Source organism: Perca flavescens, chromosome 22, assembly GCF_004354835.1.
Source record: "Perca flavescens isolate YP-PL-M2 chromosome 22, PFLA_1.0, whole genome shotgun sequence".
Classification (NCBI taxonomy): Eukaryota; Metazoa; Chordata; class Actinopteri; order Perciformes; family Percidae; genus Perca; species Perca flavescens.
The window spans coordinates 20285149-20307370 of record NC_041352.1 but is presented as its reverse complement, the minus strand read 5'-3'; the positions used below and the strand labels follow the sequence as shown (position 1 = coordinate 20307370).

The window sequence follows — 22222 nt, the reverse complement described above, 5'->3', positions numbered from 1 at the left end:
GTAGCTCACTCCATCCCCTTCCCATAAAGTCCTCCGCATTACCCTGAGCAGCTGTTTGGGAAAATCAAATTATGCATGGAGATCAGATTTAAATTCAGCAGCCACCCTCAGTGTAACTCATGATTTATTGATACTCTGGAGCAGACATTAATATTGTTGTTAAGATCTGACTCAATTTATCCCCGGCTCCCATTCTGATGTCTTTATTATTTTTCCGTCAGTTTGCAGGGAGGTTAATCTTGTGTTGGGGCCACAGTGATTGTCAGGTGGTGGGGTTTGTACAGTAGGGCTTCCCTGGTTATGCCTAACCTTTTGAAAGGTTGCACCGTTTCGTTTGACATTTCAGAAACAGCCCATTTGCTTCGACAGGCACGCCATCACTGAATGACAAAACCTCTTTCTTTGACGTGCTGCAAAACCTCGAACGAGAGAAACCACTTGAGAGTTTTTCAGCGTCTTTGAAAGTATTGTTGGTGATGAATGTTTTTAATGTTGAAATACCACAGTTCAAGAATTAACTAGATGCTGTAGGTAATTGGAGAAATATTAATCTCAAAGTGGCAAAACATGTTTTTTCCCCCTCAATACTCAGTTAGCACTTTCTTACCATCTTGAATGCTTATTGTTTTGTGAACAAAGCTACATTGCACAACAGCGTATGTAGAGCCTAGATAGAGAAAAAAAATGTAATCTTTTAAATGAAGAGAAATATTTCACAAATGTTCCATCATAATAGCTCAACAGAAAATATGAAACGTGGATAAGATCTGATCACGTCCTTGAGAGTTTCAGGAAAACATAACACAATAGCAATGACTTAAAGCTGCACTAACAAATATAAAAAAAAAAATCACTATGCTTAATGTGACTACATCTGTAAGCGATGGATGTACAGAAAATTACCACAAGACTCTGCAGTTCCCCTCAGCTCTGCAAAGCATTCTAGCATCTTTTAACTCATTATTTTGGTTTTTAAGTTTTAATTTTATCATTTTTATTCACTCTCAAGGCTTTCACGAACATTGTCTACAGATGTCTGAATCCACTGTACTAGTGGAGGGTCAGGTTGTTTTTAATACCCGCACCCAACTGACCCGTTATCAAAGCCAACCCGCAGACAACCCGGGTTGTCTAACTGCGTGTCAAGCACTGCTCATGCACATTCATTCTCCCTTGTGGGGGGGAGTGGCTTAGGAGACCGTTTTGGGCTTTAGCGGAAAGGGGGGAGGGACTGAGAAGTTGTCAATTTTTTTGGCTAAGTCCTGGCTCTTCGCAATCCTACCTACAGCACCTTTAATGTGTTTGCTCACAGGACCTTTCAATAGAACAATGTTGCATACCAAATTTGATTTTAATATCCAATATCATTTGGTGTATCAAATTAACACACAAGCTTATTCCATTTCATGGTTCTGTATCTGGGAAATTAATATAATACAAACCACATCTCTTGATGAGATTAGATTTCTTCACCATTAAAACCATGAATCAGAGTTTTGTCATTGTAACTTGAGCCTGAATGCTGGAGGAGTGCTGCTAAGACTGTAGCCTGACCTGAAATTACCAAGAGGCAAACTTTTTAAAAATCAATGTGTGGTGTAGAATTTTTTTTAAACTATTTTGGAAAATCTCTGTTCTTGCAATCACTTGTCCAAACTTGTCCGGTAGTTGGGTTTGAACAGGAGGGGAAAAATATGTTTAAGTTCAGAGTTTTTTTTTGAAAATCAATCAACTCTCATTCACACCAGTGAAAGCCACAAAGCACAGTTGAAAACTCATTCATAGAAAAGAGCAATCAAGGCAACTGTTGTTCTCTCACTGGGTCACAGTAGGGGGATTTTGCTTTCTTCTGCTTCCTTATACAATACACAGTAAGTCTATGCACTGCCTTAGCCACTGCTCCATCATTCCACACTCCCAGTATTGATTACATCAAGCCCCTCCAGACGGGATAAAAAGAATAACGTTCCTCTCTGTATCCATTCCCTTTTCAACTGATGGCAGTACACAGAGGGTGTGGAGTAGTGTTGAGCCAAAGAAACGGGGCAGAAGGATCGGCTCATGTGGATTTCTGCTCAACTGGTCGTGTGCATCGACTGCCAGGCTGACAGCAACCTCAGACAATCATCCTCAGCCCCTCTCCCATCAACCTTGGTTTGGCCCCGCCGACCACAGCTTGCACAGAATCAATCAGCATTGAGATATTGGCAACCGTCACGGCGGAGACCGCTTTTTGGCATGCATGACTCTCCCTTAATAGACAAAGAGACGGTGATCAATAGCCAATTTGGCCTTGCAATGAGGCTGGAATGGATCAAGGAAAGACTGGAGAAATCAGGAAAAGTATGATGAACTCTCCCGACTAGTACAGTAAAGAAGTGAATCATTCATCCGCAGTATAACCTTGGCAGTGCAGATAAGACTGCAGGATTACTTTTTTGTGATCTGTACTTTCACTATAATACATAACGTGCTCAGAAACTTTGTTGTAAAATTCCAGATTTCCTCATTTTCCCTTAATGGAGAGTAATAAGGCACACTTTTGAGGTCGGCTACTTTACTTTAGTATTTCCATTTGATTCTTTTTACTTCTACTCCACTGCATTTCATTGGGAGACAATGTACCGTTTACTCCACTACATCTACCTGACAGCTATAGTTACTTTTCATCTTAAAGTTTCTAATGAAGAAAGATAGAAGATCAAACCCTGTTTGCTCTTTCTGGTCAGTCACTGCATATAGTGCGTGTGAATGTCTGACTGTTAGTTTTGGAAAGTCACAGAAATAGTCAGACACAGCCCCCCCCAATTCTGCAGTTGGGATGAAGTATGGCAGTTTAAGAGTGATTTGGCCTCTGAATGTCTCAGATGGTTTCATTTAAATTATTTGAGACCAGAAGACGTACAATTATGCAATATTTCATAAAAAAAGCAAAAATGATTTGAAAAAAGACTAAACTATGAATACAAATTTGTAACACAGAACTTAGTTTTTTCTTCTTTGCTAGCCAATTAATCATCTCATGACCCTTCAGAATTTATCGTGTGACCCTTTGGAAGGGAACCGACCCCTATAGAGTTCGGAACTTAACTTCAGTAACTGTGTAAAAAGTAGTTAAAAAACCTCACCCTGGTACAGTAACAGTTACATTCTAAACAGAGCCATTTTGGTGCACATTGTATTGTATACTTTAAATGTTGCTACTTCAAATCCATTTTGCTCATAATACTTGTTTTACTTAATTTACTTAATTACTTATTAAAATATCCCCAGTAACACATGATGAGCGCTGAATTCACAGCCGTTCCTCCATTTTCAAAACACCATGTTACCTTTCCAACCCCATTTTAAAGTTTCGTCACGATGTGAATGACAATTATGACAGTTGGGACTAAAATGACAATAATTTGTGGCTGTGCATGAATGGACAGCGGCCTCTTGAGAACGTAATTGGAGCAGGAGTGGATTCAGTCACAAAACCTAAAGGGTTTCCTTTCTACCCATTTGCTGCTCATAATTATAATGTGACAATTCTCTGTACTATGTTATCATTTCCCCATTGAGATGCATAATAACGTTTTTTTTTTTTCTCCCATTAGGAGTCTGTCTCCATGGAGAGTTATCAGGTGGTGATACTGCTCAGTGTTATCAGCGGGGAGAAACCTGCAGATGCTCCCGTCGCCGTCCCCAGGCTGTCCTCAAGCCTCCTCGGCCTTACAGCAGCACAAAGGAAGGGATTCAATTATGAAGTTACACCTTGAGGCGTGTAGCAAAACCATGCTGCTTCAAAAGAGATCACTCAAAATGTATCCTCTCCCTTTATCTCGTTGTGTCTGCCTTCCTCTCTCTCTCTCTCTCTCTCTCTCTCTCTCTCTCTCTCTCTGTCTCTGCTCTGGAAAGCACATAACACAGTTGATGATGCCCTGAATGTGACTGAGAACGAACTCTTCCTTTAGATTAAACATTTTTTATTGATTCAGAGCAATTAGTGCAGAACTGAAGGGATAACTCAGCCCACACAGCTCCATACTGTAGGTAATGATGATTACTAACTTTTTGTTTCCAGCAGTCAGATCTTCCACTGCACGGAGAGATGTGTTTTTCTAGCTGTTTGCCATTTTATTTGACATTCTCCTCTTTAAGTTTTTAATTTCATGTATGAAGGAATGTATCCTTATTGTGATATAATGATTGTTGAATTGATTGAAAAAATATGCCCAGCCCAAAAAGGCTCATAAGACACCATTATTTACAGCAAAAGAACAGATACCAGAATTGCAACATGAGTTACATATATTAAAGAAATAAACCTTATTGTTGTTTTTCCAACTTATATACATTAAATTGAAACAAGCACATTTTGTCGTCATTAGTACACCAAAACATTTCTGGATTTTGAACAGACAAATCATTTAAGATGGGTGTTCCTAACTCATAACAAGGACAATACAAACGAAATAAGGATAAATTCTCAACTTCTCCTAATTCACAAAGTTCATATACGCTCACCTAAATGATTGTTAGGAACACCTGTTAAATTTAATGTAATTATCTAATCAACCAATCACATGGCAACTGCTTCAATGCATTTAGGGGTGTGGTCCAGGTCTAGACAATCTCCTGAACTCCAAACTGAATGTCAGAATGGGAAAGAAAGGTGATCTAAGCAACTTTGAGCGTGGCACGGTTGTTGGTGCCAGACGGTCTGGTCTGAGTATTTCACAATCTGCTCAGTTACTGGGATTTTCACGCACAACCATTTCTAGGGTTTACAAAGAATGGTCTGAAAAAGGAAAAACATCCAGTATGCTGCAGTCCTGGGGGGCGAAAATGCCTTGTTGATGCTAGAGGTCAGAGGAGAATGGGCCGACTGATTCAAGCTGATAGAAGATCAACTTTGACTCAAATAACCTCTCGTTACAACCGAGGTGTGCAGCAAAGCATTTGTGAAGCCACAACACGCACAACCTTGAGGCGGATGGGCTACACCAGCAGAAGACCCCCCCGGGTACCACTCATCTTCACTAAAAATAGGAAAATGGTGGCTACAATTTGCACGAGCTCACCAGAATTGGACAGTTGAAGACTGGAAAAATGTTGCCTGGTCGGATGAGTCTCAATTTCTGTTGAGACATTTAGATGGTAGAGGCAGAATTTGGCGTAAACAAAATGAGAACATGGATCCATCATGCCTTGTTACCACTGGTCAGGCTGGTGGTGGTGGGGGTGTAATGGTGTGGGGGGGATCCCTTTCGCCTTAAGAACTGCCTTCATTCTTTGTGTTGTTGATTCAACAAGGTGCTGGAAGCATTCTTTAGAAATGTTGGGGCATATTGATAGGATTACACACACAGCATTAGTATGGTGTTCCTAATAATCCTTTAAGTGAGTGTGTTTAGTTTTACATGCATGTATTTGAATAATTCCACTATACACTACTGTAAACATAGATACAGTAACATATTTTATATTTTTTATACTTTGTTAAAAGCAGAAAGAAAGCACTAATGAATGTCTTTTAATGGTGAGTAATAATGAGTCTTTTAATAGTGGCAGTAAACTCAATTTTCTGAATCATTTTTTTCATCTTCTCTAAGACATTCATTAAATGTGATTTTTCAGGCTTTGGTTTAAATTTATATGATGAGCAAATATCCCTGAAACGTCTTTCATTTTTGTGTGTTGCTTTTTGGCAGCATTCATCATTTTAAGGATTTCTCAATGCTACGCTGCATAATCTTGCAATGCACACAAGCGACACCAACAAAAGAGAAAAAAGAAATTAGAAAGGCTGCAAAGGTACAAGTGTGTCCTATTAGGTTGAATACCAATTAGCAGATTGTGTCAGCTTTAAAGGTCCCATGGCATGCACATTTCACTTTGAGGTTTTTTAACATTAATATGCATTCCCCCAGCCTGCCTATGGTCCCCTAGTGGCTAGAAATGGCGATAGGTGTAAACCGAGCCCTGGGTATCCTGCTCTGCCTTTGAGAAAATGAAAGCTCAGATGGGCCGATCTGGAATCTTCCCTACATGACGTCATAAGGGGAAAGGTTACCTCCCCTTTCTCTGCTTTGCCGGGCAAGAGAATTTGGCCCACCCATGAGAAAGAGAGAGACATCATGGCTTGCAAACAAGCGAGCATGGCAGTTGGTCAAGGCCATACCCCCACCCTCCACCTTGCCCCCCCCTCCTCCTCATTAGCATTTAAAGCTACAGACACAGAAATGGCACATCCTAAGGAATTGTGGGACTGGCTCTAGTGGCTGTAATTCTGCACCAAGGCTGAATTTCGGTTAAGAGACTTCAGATACAGTATTAGGGGACCACTAAGGTCTATATAAAAGCTCTGATCTTTTTTATATTTTATATATTATTACTGTCAATGTTGTTTGTATAGCTCGAGTTTGTAACTAATAATTATTAAAGTATTTCTGATTTTGATTCTGATTCTGATCTGACCTTTAATACCATCTGAAAATCACCTTTTTCTAAGAATGTTTTTAAGGCAACAAGAGCAACTTACAGAGAGATCATAGTCTTAGCGACAACTGCTGGAGCAGCAGTTATTTTGTAGAATTGCATGAAGAAAAGTCTCAAATTAACACTGGAAAACTACATTAGCAAACTTAAAGCTACCCTGTGAAGTTTTTACCACTAGTGCTACTGTAATGTAACGTTTTTCTGTGTGACTCCCATCCTGCTGTTAATGCTATTCCGCTGATCTACGTACAAACGTGGCAATGCACCAACAAAGCTAGGGAAGAACGAGGCTAGCAAGTAAATATCACAATCAATGCATGGTTTGATATGTCTAAAAGAAATGGCATTACAAATGATTTATTAGGAAGGAAATCAACACGTTTGTTTGACCCTTAAGGATACACACAATGCATTTTACTGAATGACACTGAATGTGAATATAACTCCACAGGCCAACCTCTATGTGCTTTACAAAACTACAGCATGAAAAATGATAATTTTATTAGCACCAAAAAATAATTATACAAAAAACAAAGATAACAAGCTTTATCAAATGTATTAAAAGCTATCCTGTGGAGTCTTGGACCTCTAGTGTACAAGTAAACTCCACAGGGTACCTTTAACTACGAGTCCATTCGAAGTATTCCTCCGTATTGAAGTCTAAAATAGTAAAATAGAAGTTTCTAAGTTCTCCTACTTTTACTCTTCCAAATGCTGCTTTAGGATCAATGACCTTTCAGCTTTTTGTCTTTTCTTTTTGATTTTCAATTTTGTGACATTTCATTTTCTGCCGAAACTGCAAATCCAAACCACACACACAGTCTGGCTGTCTATTTCTGACTTAGATTTAACAGGATTAACCTTTACGATCATCCTGCTCTCGGCTCCAACTCCTTATACATCCTATACATCACCGTGACGTGTTTTCAATCCCAAATTACCCCATGATGGATATCATCTAAAAAAAACCTGATGACTTTCGCAGCTCGGGGACGGGAGGAGTGATTGTTCTTCCCCGCTCCTGAACCAATTTCAATATCGTCAAATAGGCTTACAATTGCACTGGCAATATAACAATTTGGGAAGATGTAGTGTAGCATTCAAATACACTGCATGTACATACTGCATGTAAATGTCTGTTCATGTAAGCTTAGCACTTAGCAAAATTGTTATGACTATTTGACTTTGAGATCCCCCCACTATATCCAACAAGGATGATATCATGGCCTCTAACCAAACTCAGTGACTTTGCAACACATCATCCTTCACTGCAGTCATAAATTCTACTGATTTCATTAAAGCCTCCGCAGAGATGAAATTCGTGACTCTTCATCCTAATTTTGCAATTTGACACTCAGATTATTGGCAACACATGGATTCATTTAAATATTTTTCAAATCCGATGTGGAAAATATGCTCATCATGCACCCCTGAGCTAATATAATATAAATGTTAATTCAGATTTGTGCAGCGAGCTGGGAAAAAGAATATTTGCAATAAAGCGAACGCTCTCCAGCTTTAGCAATGGAATACAGTATTAGGGGCTTTTATACTGCTCATATGTACTTTTTCAACTTACAAATTAAAATCAACAGTTAAGAGACCTTGAGTTATCGCCTAAATCTTGCTTCTAAATATGCTTTAAATTTGGCTTTATTTTTCATCACAGTAATTCATTGTTGTTAGAGATGCAAATCTTTATGTAACTGCTTGCTGAAGACATGACTTATTTCCTACATTGAGAGAGTCAAGCAAAAATGAGTGAACGGAATCAGTTAGCTGATATAAACACATGCGAGTTAATGGTTGTGAGCCAGATTGAGTATTAAATTAGTTTAAATTAAAAATATATATATGCACACACATTTCCAGAGATGACCAACAGGCCAGCAGCAATTTGAATCTAGTTTTTATTTCCACAGCTGTGAAAGTGAAAATTCAATATTGCAGAAGCTTAACAGCTCCAGTGGAATTAAAATCGTATAGTCATTTTCATCCTGAGGCTCAATATCGGGGCTGAATATCTTCAATTCAGAAGCTTCAGTCATTTCACTATATATGAATAAACTCCAGTGCATTAAGCAGGGGGGGGTGAAACTTGTTCTCACATAGGTTAAACGAGAACAGCTGTGTGCAATCATGCCAGTCACTGGCGCTGTGGACTCGATGCAGCGGGCTAATTGTGTGTGGCATTGTAGTTGGCTCTCATTAACCTTACTGCATTACCTTTTACTGTGGATAAATGGTGGAGCTTTAAATCGACCATCTGTTGCCGCCCAGATACCTTTACAGAGTCGCTAACAGAGTGGAAGTGACATACTGAAACCTTCCAAGGACATTAATGTTGTAGTCTCTAATAACACACAAAAACCCCTGCAGAGCTGGTTGAGCCATTTTTAAAGTCACTATAAACGCCATTTATGAAAGGATTTGCTTTTAATCTCAGGAGCTTTTTTTTCTTGCTTTTGGCATCCTGTCTTTTAAATCTTGTCATTTAATGATTTGTATTTTTAGACCCTCTTTTTTTTTTTTTTTTTTTTTTTACTTCAGCACAATTCAAGTTTCTTTTTTTCTTTTTTAGACCGACAAAATTAAACAAGTGGTAGCTCAGAAAAGTGGTGAAGAAATGATTTTTCTGGAGTGGACGCGATCAAAACAGAACAGTCCATGTGAACTAAATACCTATCCAACTGTGAAAAGGCTGTGCGTCACACCTTGAACTGACTCGCACAAAAGAGATTGACGTTGCTATTTAACAGCTCAAACTACAGAAAAATGCTTCATCCCAGCTGTATCATTCACAGTCCATGCTGCTCTGCTGAGATTGGCACAGCCAGGAGCAGACCCTGCAGTCGAAATCAGGGTGATAATCGGCCTTTAAATCACGTTGTGGGTTCCCAAGTGAAGCACAAGGGAAAGTGCTGTTTGGTCAAGTACAAGTACAAGTCCCATGTGTCCTGAACTCTGACCTTCTTAGAAAGGCAGCAACCAAAAGTAATCTTTCTCAACACGGATCAATAAACCTCTCACCTTATCTTCTTCACCTCTGTCGAGTCCTTCCGCATGTTAGTTTAGCTGTCAAAAACTTGTGAATGGATGTGCATGAGGGCTGTGTCAAGGAAAGGTTTTATATATGTATGTATGTATGTTGTATATATATATATATATATATATATATATATATATATATATATATATATATATATGTGTATGTATGTATGTATGTATATATTTTCTCCATTTACACATTTACACCATATGTTTTAATCCATAACTGACTTTTAAAAGAAAAACACAAATACAGTGGAACGTTTGCAAATTGTTGTCCTGTGAAGAACATGAATCTCTGAGAACCAGTATCAAACTTGTTGAGCTACAGCTCCTCTAAGAAACCTGTGCCTCTAATTCCCACAGCATAATGCCAGATTACACAGTGGCACGTTAACCTAGGACACAAACTAATGAGCCGATCATTTCAGACAGGCGTGTTGATGCTCAGAAACATCTAAAACATGCAGGGAAGGTGTCCTAAGAAGAATGGCTGTGGTATAACAATGATTAGGTATAAGACGGTCACCTTGTAACTCTTGGGGCTTAAACTCACAACCTTTGAGTCTGAAGGTAAGTGCTGATCTCAGCGAGCTATTGGCCGATGACACTTTTAGCTTGGACAGCTACGAAAATGTAATAATTATACGTATTAATGCAGACACATTTAAAATATGCAGGGCAGTGGCCGGGATAGCTCAGTTGGTAGAGCAGGCCACATACATAGAGGTTTATTCCTCAACGCAGCGGCCATGAGTTCAACTCCAACCTGCGGCCCTTTGCTGCATGTTATTCCTCCTCTCTGCCCTTTCATGTCTTCATCTGTCCTGTGGAAAATAAAGGCCTAAAAAGCCCCCTAAAAATATGTAGGGCAGTTATCCACAGTTGGTGATCTCAGGGAGCTATTATTTGGGTGATGACACAAGTGGCCTCACAACATCTAGTAGACAGAGGTAGGATTGTATGAAAATTCAGAATTTTAAACTACTGTAAAAATAAAACATTTCTCACTAGAAAATTCTGAGAATTTGTGTACTTGGTTAAGACAACATAGAGCTGTAATTTATTGTCACAACGATCAATAAATGACAAACCAATGTTTAAAGATGATATATTTTGCATTGACTGCAATGGCGTAGATGAGGACACAATTAAAACAAAACATTTAAATTCACTTTTTGAGATAAAATTCTGAAATCTTGCGCACAAAATCTACAGTGATCTTTGAATGTTTTTTTTCCATCGACATCAAATATGTAGTTTGGAAGAAATTGCACAATGTGTTTACACTAATGTATGCAGTAAAATATTTGAATGCACTGTGTGCTCAATTTACAGTTTGACGTAAGTTGCGTAGCATGTACGGTTGGTTTGTTATGAGTTTTTAAAGTTTAGAATTTTAGATGGCTGTTGTAGCGCCACCATCAGGACAATTATCACACAAATCACACTGATTAAGTTTGGCATAGGACTGGACTTGTGTGCAAAGTTTGGTGAGTTTTCACGCATGGGAACATGGATTTCTTAGGAAGCAGAATAATACCGGCAAAAACAATAGTGTCCACTATGGTCCGTGCAGATTCACTGCTCGGACCCTAAAAATCGTCAGGTATTATTTATTTATGTTAAGCGTTACTAATCTGCTTCATCAGGAATGCGAGTGTGTGTGATTTGATCATATTCGACAGTGACAAAATAACCTTCCTACTGTCATTAGATTCTAAATCCTGATTGGTGCAAAGAAGTATATGATATCCCCTTTTTCCAGCCCCACCCGCTTCAAATCAACAAGAGAAGGTGTAGAGTGACCTGCCACAGGTGGACATGCTGCTGCAGTCAGAACTCATTAGGAAAACGAGCCACAGTTGAAGGCTTAGTGATATCAGCTGGCAGCCAGCGAGACTGGTGCTATTACTAAAATACAAGATGACAAGCTGCCGTTATGGTGTCCACTTTTCTGCTGACTGACGTTAATTTGACATGTATTCAAACACTGTGCTGTATAACTTGTTAAAGTGTCATTTTGATGGCAACTGTGGCACACACGCTGCATAATCAACTATATAAATCATGATTAAATGAGCAGCCTGCACTGAAGTAAGATGAATGGTAATGAATGGAGAATATTATTTTTTTTAAGTGGCACGCCTTAAAGATGCAACAAATATTTACATGTCTTTAAACCTTCTGATAGTAATTATCATGTATGTTTATGTACAGCACTTTACAATAAAGCCCAAAGGTTTCTTTGTCCTTCAGTTTATTTATTTGTAAAATAAAGTGTTGATCATTGAAACAGTTGACCAGTTAAACATGACACAAACATTTTATTGACTGATAAGAACACAAATAGTTATGTACAATGACGATGAGTTTTCTAGCCTTACAACAGTTGGAATATACTGTTTGTTTTTTTTATACATGAACTGAAAATACAAAGTTACAGTAAACATGCCTTTTGATAAAAATATCTTTACAAAAAAATGTACATTTCTATACAACAGTTGTCAGTCACACTATCTCTACAAGCCCCACGATTCTGGTTAAAACTTGCAACGACTCCAACAAACTGTCAGTATATTGTTTCAGCATTATTTTAAACTTAATAAAATGTCTCTTTCAGTCTTTTGGTATTTGAAATAAACAAAAAGACTATTTACAGTGCAAACTAAAAGTGAGTGTTGAGCCAGACATGTTTTAAAGTGACCCATATAAATTACAACAGTTAAAAGCAATGAGTTTTTTTTTTAGTACTTTAGCAAAATATTTGACACATCACCATACTGCTCATTAAATAACAGGCTAACAGCAAAAAAGATAAACATGTAGCAGAGCCATTTCCCTTACACATGTTTTTGGATACAAAAATAGTGCTAAAGATTACACGTTATCATCATTCAACAGACACTTATTTTTGAATGAGCTGCAGGACAGACATTTTTCTAATGTATTTTTTTCAGGCAGCACTGCCAAGTTTGACCGTTGCGTTCATGAAATTGTGCAAGGCGACCTTTCCTTCACATTTAATTTGAAGTCTCTGTTTAAAAGGGTCAGTTGCATCAAATCACAAAACAATATTTTCTTACTTACCCTGGAGGTTTGGTTTTATTTTCTCAGGTGCTTTGCTAATAAGATACAATAGGGGTGAAAAGAGTTTGGTTTATGGTGTTGAAAACATTGCAAAATTAAATATATAAAAAAAACACCATTATTCTGGATTTTTAATCCACAGTTTCCATTGGCAACCGTTTCCCACCGAAGACTAATTAAAGATGGGGTAGGCAGTTTTTATTTGGCATCATTGAGCAAAAATTCCATAATATAGAATTGGTCTGAGAGAAAACTAGACTTCTGTACATCCTCTTGGCTGCTTTTTTCAGGCTTTAGAAAATCTAGCTCGTGACAGCAGATGTTAGCCAATCACAGGTCATTACAGAGAGGGTGCATTCCTATTGGCTGTTCTACAAATGCAGATGTGCGTGCACATCCCTTCAGATGGTAAAAGCCAGATTCAACGGTGGAAAATCCTGCAGGAAAAAAAACTTGCTATTCCAGCATTGGCAACAACTGCCTACACTGCAAAGCAACCCCCAAAAAAGGAACAGACCGGGAAACGGACGGGACTTTATTAAATGGAATAAAACACAAGTGAATATCAACGAAGCGTTGATATTCTCATAGCTATATAATGGCATCGGGATCACAATCATGATCAGGGTGGGTTGAAATGAATGGCTCAAATTCGTACAGGCTACTGCATGAAGGCATGGGCTGGTGGTTTTTTTGTGCCTTTTTCCAGAAAACTGCCTACCCCAGCTTTAAAATGTCTACAGAGGCATGTGTGGATTTCCCAGAGTAACTGTGACATTGAATTGAATTCTTCAGATGATTTTTTTTAATGCTTCCAGCACTTTGATTGTACTGGGGTGACTGCAATTCTTAAGAGTCCATATCTCAAAACCTGTGCAAATAAAACCACAACTAACTGCTAGACTAGTCAACAATTTTTTTTATTTGGGTAAAACCGTTTACATCAATTCAGGACTTCTGATATTCAGTAAGTTACTCCAGTGACAAGAGGTCGGTCTGCTTTCATACTTTAAAACACCCTCAGGAGGAGTTAAGGTGTGGTCATGCTCATGCTTCAGAGTGTGAATTGAAGCAAAAGAGAGTTCAACACATTAGTGAAGTTATACAAGCAGCAGAGACGAGAGATGTCGCTTGGCTGCAGTGAGTGCAAGGACAACGGTACAGGTTAATGAGCCTAATAAAGTGTTTGATAAGATGCTGTGTAATTTACAGCTTTGATGAATGTTGTTGTTAGCCCACTAGCCTTGCTAGCTCCTGCAGACAACCTCGATCTACAGCTAATACATACCGGGTGTGCCAGCTGATATACACATCATTCCAATTGTTGCAACGGAACAATCAGCACACACACACACACACACACACACACACACACACACACACACACACACACACACACACACACACACACACACACACACACACACACACACACACACACACACACACACACACACACACACACACACACACACACACACACACACACACACACACACACACACACACACACACACACACACACACACACACACACACACACACACACACACACACACACACACACACACACACACACAATATTAGCTGCAGTTCCCAACACCTATCTCTTTCTGAGGATTGGCTTTAAAAGAATCTTAAAAGCTTGAGACAACAAGTATACCTGTGTCATTGTTTGGAGTGAATTTATTTCGTTACATATTCGGGGGAAAATGGGCAAACATGAAGTGAATAATTAACAGTAGAACATGCTGACATCCAGTCACTGGTTGATTCACTTTGCAATGCATTTATAATCAGGTTAATTAAAAATCCAATGCTGGCTAGTTCAGCTTCATCTGACCAAAGTTTGCACTACACTTTATTGACTTTTATGGGTAACTTATTAAAAGAGTAATACGTTATTTAAGTTGTGTTAAGGCAGCATTAGCCATTGTGTCATGTCAGATTATTCCATATTTATTTAGAAATGTAAGCAATCTGAATCACATCCTTAGATAAAATCAAGGCATCTCAATATATAATTTAAAAAACCTTGCCTCGCTCTCTTGCCTACATAAGACAGAATCAATGCAGAATCCAGAGGCAGATAGTAGAGGAGAAAGAGAAAGGGCGTTGGCTCCTGAACAGCAGCATTGCATGTTGGGATACACAGGCTGAGCAGGGAGTAGCGACGTTGGAGCACTGCTCCCTGGCAGGAGGCCTGTGCCAATGTTGGCTCTCTACCACAGGAAGCCCTTTCTGCTTCTGAAACTTGGCAGGTGTTTGAATATATGATGGAACGGCCCCACAGGGCATTTGTGTGATAAATGGATAAAGCTGGATAAAGTTGTGCTGACAGCTACTGGCTTATGCTTGAGTCAAATCCGAACCAGACGGCACCGATGTTACATTTTGTGAATATCATACTGCGATCGCAGATTGTTCTGTTTTTTAGTCATTTCATTTTTGAGCAACAACATAAATTCATTGAAAAACATTGTAAATTGTACATTGCAAACACATGTAAAAAATGCATGTAATTCAATGTATTGATCTGAATAAAAGCGTTCATTTCATTCCCTTCTTTTTTATTTTTTTCAGGAACAGGATTAGCGCATGATGTGGTTAGCCTCTTGCAATGAATAAATAAGTTGCACAGGAGAATATCCATGAGGTGAACTCAGGCTAATGACTTAAAATGGGTCTTGAATACATTTCTTTAGAGAGCACATCACATTTGGTTTGTGCTTCACAGTTGGGCATCTAAATGTGATTCAGCATCACTTGAACACAACTTACAGTCCAGAATGAAAGTCTTGATCCTCAGAGATCCTGTTCTGTCTCTTGAAGGTGATGATGAATTCTAATACCACCGACCGGGGGTGTCTGCTGCCTCATCCTGAAGTGATAAAGGAGAAAACTGATGAAAACACATTATAGGACTATGTCTCCTTTTCAAACCTGTTGGCTATTTATAATGCTGTAAATCTGATGAGGATTAGGCTGAGTTTTAAAGCTTGTCCATTTTGAATGGCCTCAGAAATATCTTGGGAAGTGCAGAAATATTTGCTGGTAGCCAAAGCTGCCTCTCTAATCCTTCTGGACATGACTTATTGAGGTTCTTTTCACTGTGATTTTCTATTCTTGGTGGGCCTGCAAGCACAACAAGGCAGACATATGGAAAGGAAATGGAAAACTGAAGTGTAACGTGGTTTCTTTAGAGGTGGATAGAACTGGGACCACCATACACCTGCACAGGCAGATGGGGGGAAAAGGAGTGTGGGTAGCTGTGAATTTTGTCTTTAAAAGTTCCTATATGTAACTTTTAAATGTTTCTGAAACTGTGTAATTTTTCCCGCAAAGTCACAAAATGATGTACAGCAGGTAAATGGCGCTACAGAGCACACATTCTGAAGGGTCACAGATTTTTGTATAACACCGGAAAAGCCTGTGTTATTGTGTCCAGCCAGGTAAAAAGGTAGCAGGAGATTTATTTATATAGGCCTAATGGTATTTTTATTTTATTTTAGAAGTTATCTGTTGTAGTTATGGCTTGTACTAGGGCAGGGCAGAAAATCACAGAAAAGAAAGAAATTAAATGAAGAACAGCTAAAAGGGAAAGTGAAAGACAATGGGTGAAACCGAAATCTCGGTGGGGCTTTAAAACAGATGGAGACAATTACAGGATTGTAAATGATTCAACAACGTTCCCGAAATGTCTATTTCATTCATAAAATTACTTACAATGGCCGATGTGGTTGTATGCCAGTAGCAGACATTAAATTACGCCCCCCTTCCATTATGCACGGACGTTTTATTCCTTTTAGTCAGTGTTTGTGTTGGCCTACTATTTTCTTTTCCCTTGTGCCCCTATACTTGTGTAAAGCATCCTTGGGTTTCGTGAGATGCGCAATATAAGTTATTACTACGTTGGTTGCTACAACAATCTCTTAATGCTTTGGCTCCTGATAAAGTGACAGTGATGACTTGGTTACCTGGTTTAGCTCACGATACATCCAACGGAGGCTAAGTTACCTTATGCAACACTTGAAATGCAACGATGCATCTGTTAACGTATTCCCTTATTGTAAATTAATTATTTTCTGTCTGAGAAAAATATTCATTACGACTATATGACTTCTCGGTAACATTTACTCAGTTATCTACAGTGGGCAATAAAGCACCACAAAGATAAAATATTTACGACAGCAGTGGCCACTTTAAAGAATAATTTGACGTTTTGGGAAATACGCCTATTGGCTTTCTGTCAGAGAGTTAAAAAAGAAATAGTTTCAGCTTGTAGCTTCAGTTTTTACACATTGGTTTTCATTTGGATAAGACACACATTATCAAACATGTTTATTTGTGAGCTTTAGAGGTGCTGGTGAGCAGACTATCTTAACTTTGGACAGAGTAAGGGTACCCGTTTCCCTCTGCTTCATATTTATGCTAAGCTAATTGCCTGCTGGTTCTAGCTTCATATTCAGTGAACAGACTTGACAGTGGTATTGATCTTTTCATCTAACTGTCGGCAGGGAAGCAAATAAATGTATTTCCAGAAATGTCAAACTATCTGTTCAAGCTAAACCTGAACAGAGAATAATATATTAGTGAACAAGCAAATGAATAAGCAGGTACAGTAGCTGCAAAAATGCCAAGTGAGCAAGAACGGCAGTGAAATAACCATGTATATTCAAGCTGCCAGAGTTTAGGAATGAATGTGAAGTTTGGGGGAATGAGTCTATTACCACATTTCTGTGAACTATTTCAGTTTGGTTTAAACAGGTGCACAGTGCCCTTTTTGCCAAATTCAATAGACTAGAACAAGACCTGTAACCATGGCAACTGTGCAGTTTAAAGATGGGGACAGCTTAAAAACCATAAACGTTAAAAATGCATGACTAAGACTAAACTTTAACTGGTGAAAACTAGACTAAAATGTCTTCAGTATTGCTGACTAAAGGTAGATTACAACTAAGAATATTTAAAATAAACACATTTGTCCAAACACTCACATTAAATCAGAAAAGAAGACAGCTTAACTCTACGTTACATCAACAGCGTGCGACTCATAAACACAGCTAAGCACCCGCGTTACGGCGAGCCAGCCAGCAGCGAGCCAACTGATGATGTGGCTGCATCATTACCCACACCCTCAGAGGCGAGAGGCAGGGAACTCTTTACCTTAGGCCTCGCCATTCATACCTCCTTCCACACAATTCAATTAGATCAATGTTGTTTATGGGCAGTTCTGGCCCATTGTAATGCCATTATTGCTCCCTCTGTTGAATTCGGCATTAGCTGCCCTTCAGTGGAACTGGTCTTCTAAATGTCATTGAGCTTATGACTTAGGAGATGATTAACGAATGTTTAGAGATGCTCAAAACACAGTTCAGTGTTTACAGCTTTTAATGAGGACCATTGTAAGGCCTTTAATAAAGACCAGGACCTTTAGCAGTCTTGTACAACAACCGCACAGATGCTGTAATGGATTAAACCTTACCTGATCTCAGTTGTCAACATCCGATACATGGTTCTCTATCTGAAAAGGAGAGAGAGGAAGTTAAAATCACAGATACGATGTAGTGTTTTAAACTGAGCACACAAGTTGTATTTCATCTTTTCTAAAAGGTCATTGTTGATAACATGAGCAGCCATGCCAACCTGCGAGAACAGTCTTTGTGGTACATTATCACCATCCGTGATCAATGTGACCTTCAGGAAACAAATAAATCTCCCCCACCATGTCTCTGAAAAATAATGTCTTCCATTAGCGTGGGCACCAAGCTTTCATCAAGGATAGCCTGGCCATGCTCACCGGCCTAATGGCTAATAAATATAGCATAATAGAGAAAGCATGGTCAAAAGAATGGCCACCCTGCACAACCGAACGCAGATGAACGCAAGAATAATAATTTAATCTCGATGCTTCAATTCAAAAAACTGTGTGGACTGAAATAAAACGTGGCCATAGGGTTTACTTTCTGGGGAAAAAAAAAAAAGGAAATAATGTTTTAACTCTCAGTATAATATGAACACTTCAGTGACACTGTTTTATTATTCAAAGCACAAAATGGAAGAAAACTATATTCTTTTCAAAGAAAAACAACAGATGGCCTTCAGACAGGTTCATTTCGTTCAACTCAAACATCTTTCAGCCCATTTGTTCCATTAGAAACATCATTCCTGTAGGTGTCTCAAAGTTAATTGCAGCCTTGGATGGGATATTTGTTAGTCTGGATCGATGACAATTCATTTCCGGCGATGTGTGTTACAGCTGTCTAACTCTGTTCTCTTCGGGAAACAACAACAAACGTCAAGCTAGCAAGCTACATGCCTAAAATGGCAAGTTTTGAAGAACATTTGGATCATACCAGTCCATGCTGATTTGATCTTAAAAATGCTGCTCTTTGTCTCTTGAGCCATCTGCTTTAATTTTAGCCTGTGTGTGTGTGTGTGTGTGTGTGTGTGTGTGTGTGTGTGTGTGTGTGTGTGTGTGTGTGTGTGTGTGTGTGTGTGTGTGTGTGTGTGTGTTTGTGTGTGTGCGCCTGGGCTGTGTGAGGGCCTGTGAAGAGCCTCGCCGGCACAGTTTGAGCAGGGGTCGACAGGGAGGAACTGTCAGTCCACGCACTCTCACCATTCACTCGTGTGAAGCCCCGCTCTCTTAGATCTGTGGCCATGAATAATTCTGGAAAATTAACTCTCGGAGAGCAAAGACTGTCTGCCCACTTGAGATCTCCCAAAGTGCCCTGCTCTCTCCCTCCCGTCAGGCCTGTCAAGACGTTTCTCTTACCAGATGGTGGCTGCCCTCCTCGTCGTAGTCGTCCTCGCCGCCATCGGTCATCTCTCCTGCCTCCACGTCCAGCACCCCCTCGCCAACCTCCTCCACCGAGTTTTCGGCCGTCTCGGACACAGACTCCTCATGCAGGGAATCACAGTTGTCCTCGTACTTTCTCTGAGCTTCTGAGTGAGAAAGATTTTTTTTTATTTTTTTTATTTAGTTCACACAGCAGTAGAAAAGCTACTTGGCTGCCTTTTTCTGTTTTCAAATTCTGTGCCCCCACTAGCGATCCCTAGAGGCTGTGCTGCTCCATACCATCGGCTGAACAGAAGTGGTTCGACCTCAACAGACACTCTTATTTTAACCAATGCAGCTGTCTACACCAGCTGCTGAATTCTTGAATTTCACACAAGCTATACGAGCACAACTGCAATCAAAAGCATAGCATTAGGTTTCCACTTAACCCATACATGATTGATTAAAGTGTAGACATGGATGAAGGACTGCAGTTGCTACTGCTCTTTTTGCTGTATAGACAAGGTGTTAGTGCTCAATGCTAAGAAATGCCCAAATTCTTGGAATTCCACTAAAATGCTACAATTTTGGGGGTTAAAAGTGCACTTAGAAAGAAACTATTAGCTAGGTGTGTTCCGACAGAAAGAGAAGAACATTTTCATGTTGTGTCATTCATATTACTTTGACAGTTTGTATTTATTTGCTCTAAACAGCCAATGTACCTGTAACTGTATGTTAGCTGTAAGCAACTAACACACCAACCGTGTCTGTGGAATGGTTTCTGTGTTTGTTCAGAACTCTCTTTTTATTCATCTGTACGTTTGACCTTTTTTGGTAACACTTTACTTTACGAGTGACATGACACTGTCATGAACACATGAACCCTAACCTGTCATGACAACAACCAAATGACACTGACTAAAAGAAGCATTAGGCCTGTCATAAATGTTTTTGACTTGATTATAATGTTTATGACAGCGTTCATGACAGTGTCATGTCACTCTTATGTAGATACCTTCAAGTAAAGTGTAACCCTTTTATTATTTTGCACAGATGTGTCTTCGTGTGAATTTGCGCCAATTTAACATAAAAAAAAAAATAATGTAATTAATACCCATAAGAAATTACACCATTATCATGGCATTTTTGTTCTTTAGTTAAAAACAAAACAACAGGGAGTTAAAGGCTAAATTTGATTAAATGCATAAAAAGGAGATGAAAGTTATTGCTGTGAGCAAGATATACCACATAAAGTTGCAAGAATGCATACTGTATTTTCCTAAGGAAATCATCAATCATCTTTGCAGCTTAAGCTTATACAGATAAACACATGAAATCTATGGTTCAATGCTTTTGTCTATCCTGGTCACAGCAAATTCAAAGCTCCCCTGTTTTTACTGAGCCAAAGCAAGAAGACCACATTTCCTCCCTGCACAGGCTACCTGGTGTTTTTCTAATTGATTACAAAATCACAGCCCCAAGTGATATTCAAATACAGATGGGAGAAATCAAATATGTCAAGCAATAAAGAATCTGCGGCAATTAAAAAGACATTTGTATGGTAGATGACCATGGCAACTGGCCCTTTTAGCAATTTATGGCCTTTTAAACATTTTTGCATGCCTCTAGCTGCTCGATACAAACAACCATTTCCTTCTAACCAGAAAACCTTGGATTTGTCACTGTTTGTTCTAGTTAGTTTTTATTCTCACTTGGAACAAATCAAAAAAAAAAAAGAGAATAACGCATTGCAAACATGCCTGGTGTTTTTCTAAACCATTGCATTAAGTCTAAATGACCGTCACAGTGAGCTAGATTGTGGCTGTCCTTCAGTGTAGGGCATCTTTAAAGACCTCCCATATAAACTGAGCCAGCGTGGCGTTGACACCTGTCTGCTGTTATGACAGAGAGCTCTACTACTCTTATCTCGCACAATGCCATGAAGACTTATGGCCAGCGTTTGCTCTTAATTTCCCTCCCTCTGTGGTTGGTGTCCTTTCCCTTTCTCTCCCGGCTAGCTCCGATTCGTCTGTCTGCTTCTTACCTGACTCGGCTCTCTGCTGCTTCTCGATCTTCTCCAGGCGTCCCAGCAAAGAGTCGATCTTCAACTTGATCTGAGTGAGCTCCCGTTTAATAGTCTGAAGCTGGTCCGTCTTCACTGCTGAGGGACAGAAACAGATCTATAGTTACTTTAAGTTGAGTTTGTCCTGATTTTCTGTGTGCACTCATTTTAATAAAGCTGCTTCATAAAGTTTTATCTCAGACGGCATGCTGTCATCTGTTAATGCTCTTAGTTTTGGATATCATGTCATCACTCTGAGTCACACGTTCCTCCTCAGGGAAGAACATCTCCATCTGGCCGACTGCAAAGTTTCCCTGCTGAAAATGTGGACTTGCTGCTTTCAATTTGAAGATTAGTGTACAGCTTACGCCCACCATGCTGTGCAGTGTTGCTCAAGTTTTGCTTAATAATGCCAACATCTAAACAAACTGTATGCTACCTTTCAGTTGGCATTAGGTGATTACATAAAACGTGGAGATTGCACTATAGGATATAACTTGGTTAGTGTATATTGTATTCATCAGGTGAAAGTGTTGCATCTTAAAGTTATAATCCGATATAATACATATAACATATAATACAATTTTCATGAAAATTATGGCACCATTCAATTAATTTACAGTCTGTTATTACTTCTCTATATATAGTCGTTTTCATTGTCAGGAGTCATGAAGTCATTATCATTTACTTTTGCCTCGCTAAACGTTATTTGCGGTCCGTTAATCCAGGGTATTTAAAGAAAGACTAAAATCTTACTTTGA

At 39.1% G+C, this 22222-nt stretch overlaps 1 protein-coding gene across 4 annotated transcripts in view; it reads right to left on the bottom strand.

Annotated features, from left to right (window-relative positions):
- Positions 1-14281: 14281 nt before the first annotated feature.
- The window catches only part of LOC114549549 (RNA-binding Raly-like protein), a 31811-nt gene continuing 23870 nt past the window's right edge, over positions 14282-22222 (bottom strand). Inside the window, exons 5-8 of one of the 4 annotated variants that reach the window (XM_028569900.1) lie at positions 21444-21560; positions 19397-19566; positions 18107-18145; positions 14282-15502 (exon numbers count right to left, since the gene is read on the bottom strand). In XM_028569900.1, coding sequence (XP_028425701.1) covers positions 18113-18145; positions 19397-19566; positions 21444-21560 — 320 coding nt within the window. In that variant the 3' untranslated portion in view covers positions 14282-15502; positions 18107-18112. The remainder of the gene's footprint in view (positions 15503-18106; positions 18146-19396; positions 19567-21443; positions 21561-22222) is intronic. The other 3 variants (XM_028569902.1, XM_028569901.1, XM_028569903.1) reach the window with 3 other exon arrangements.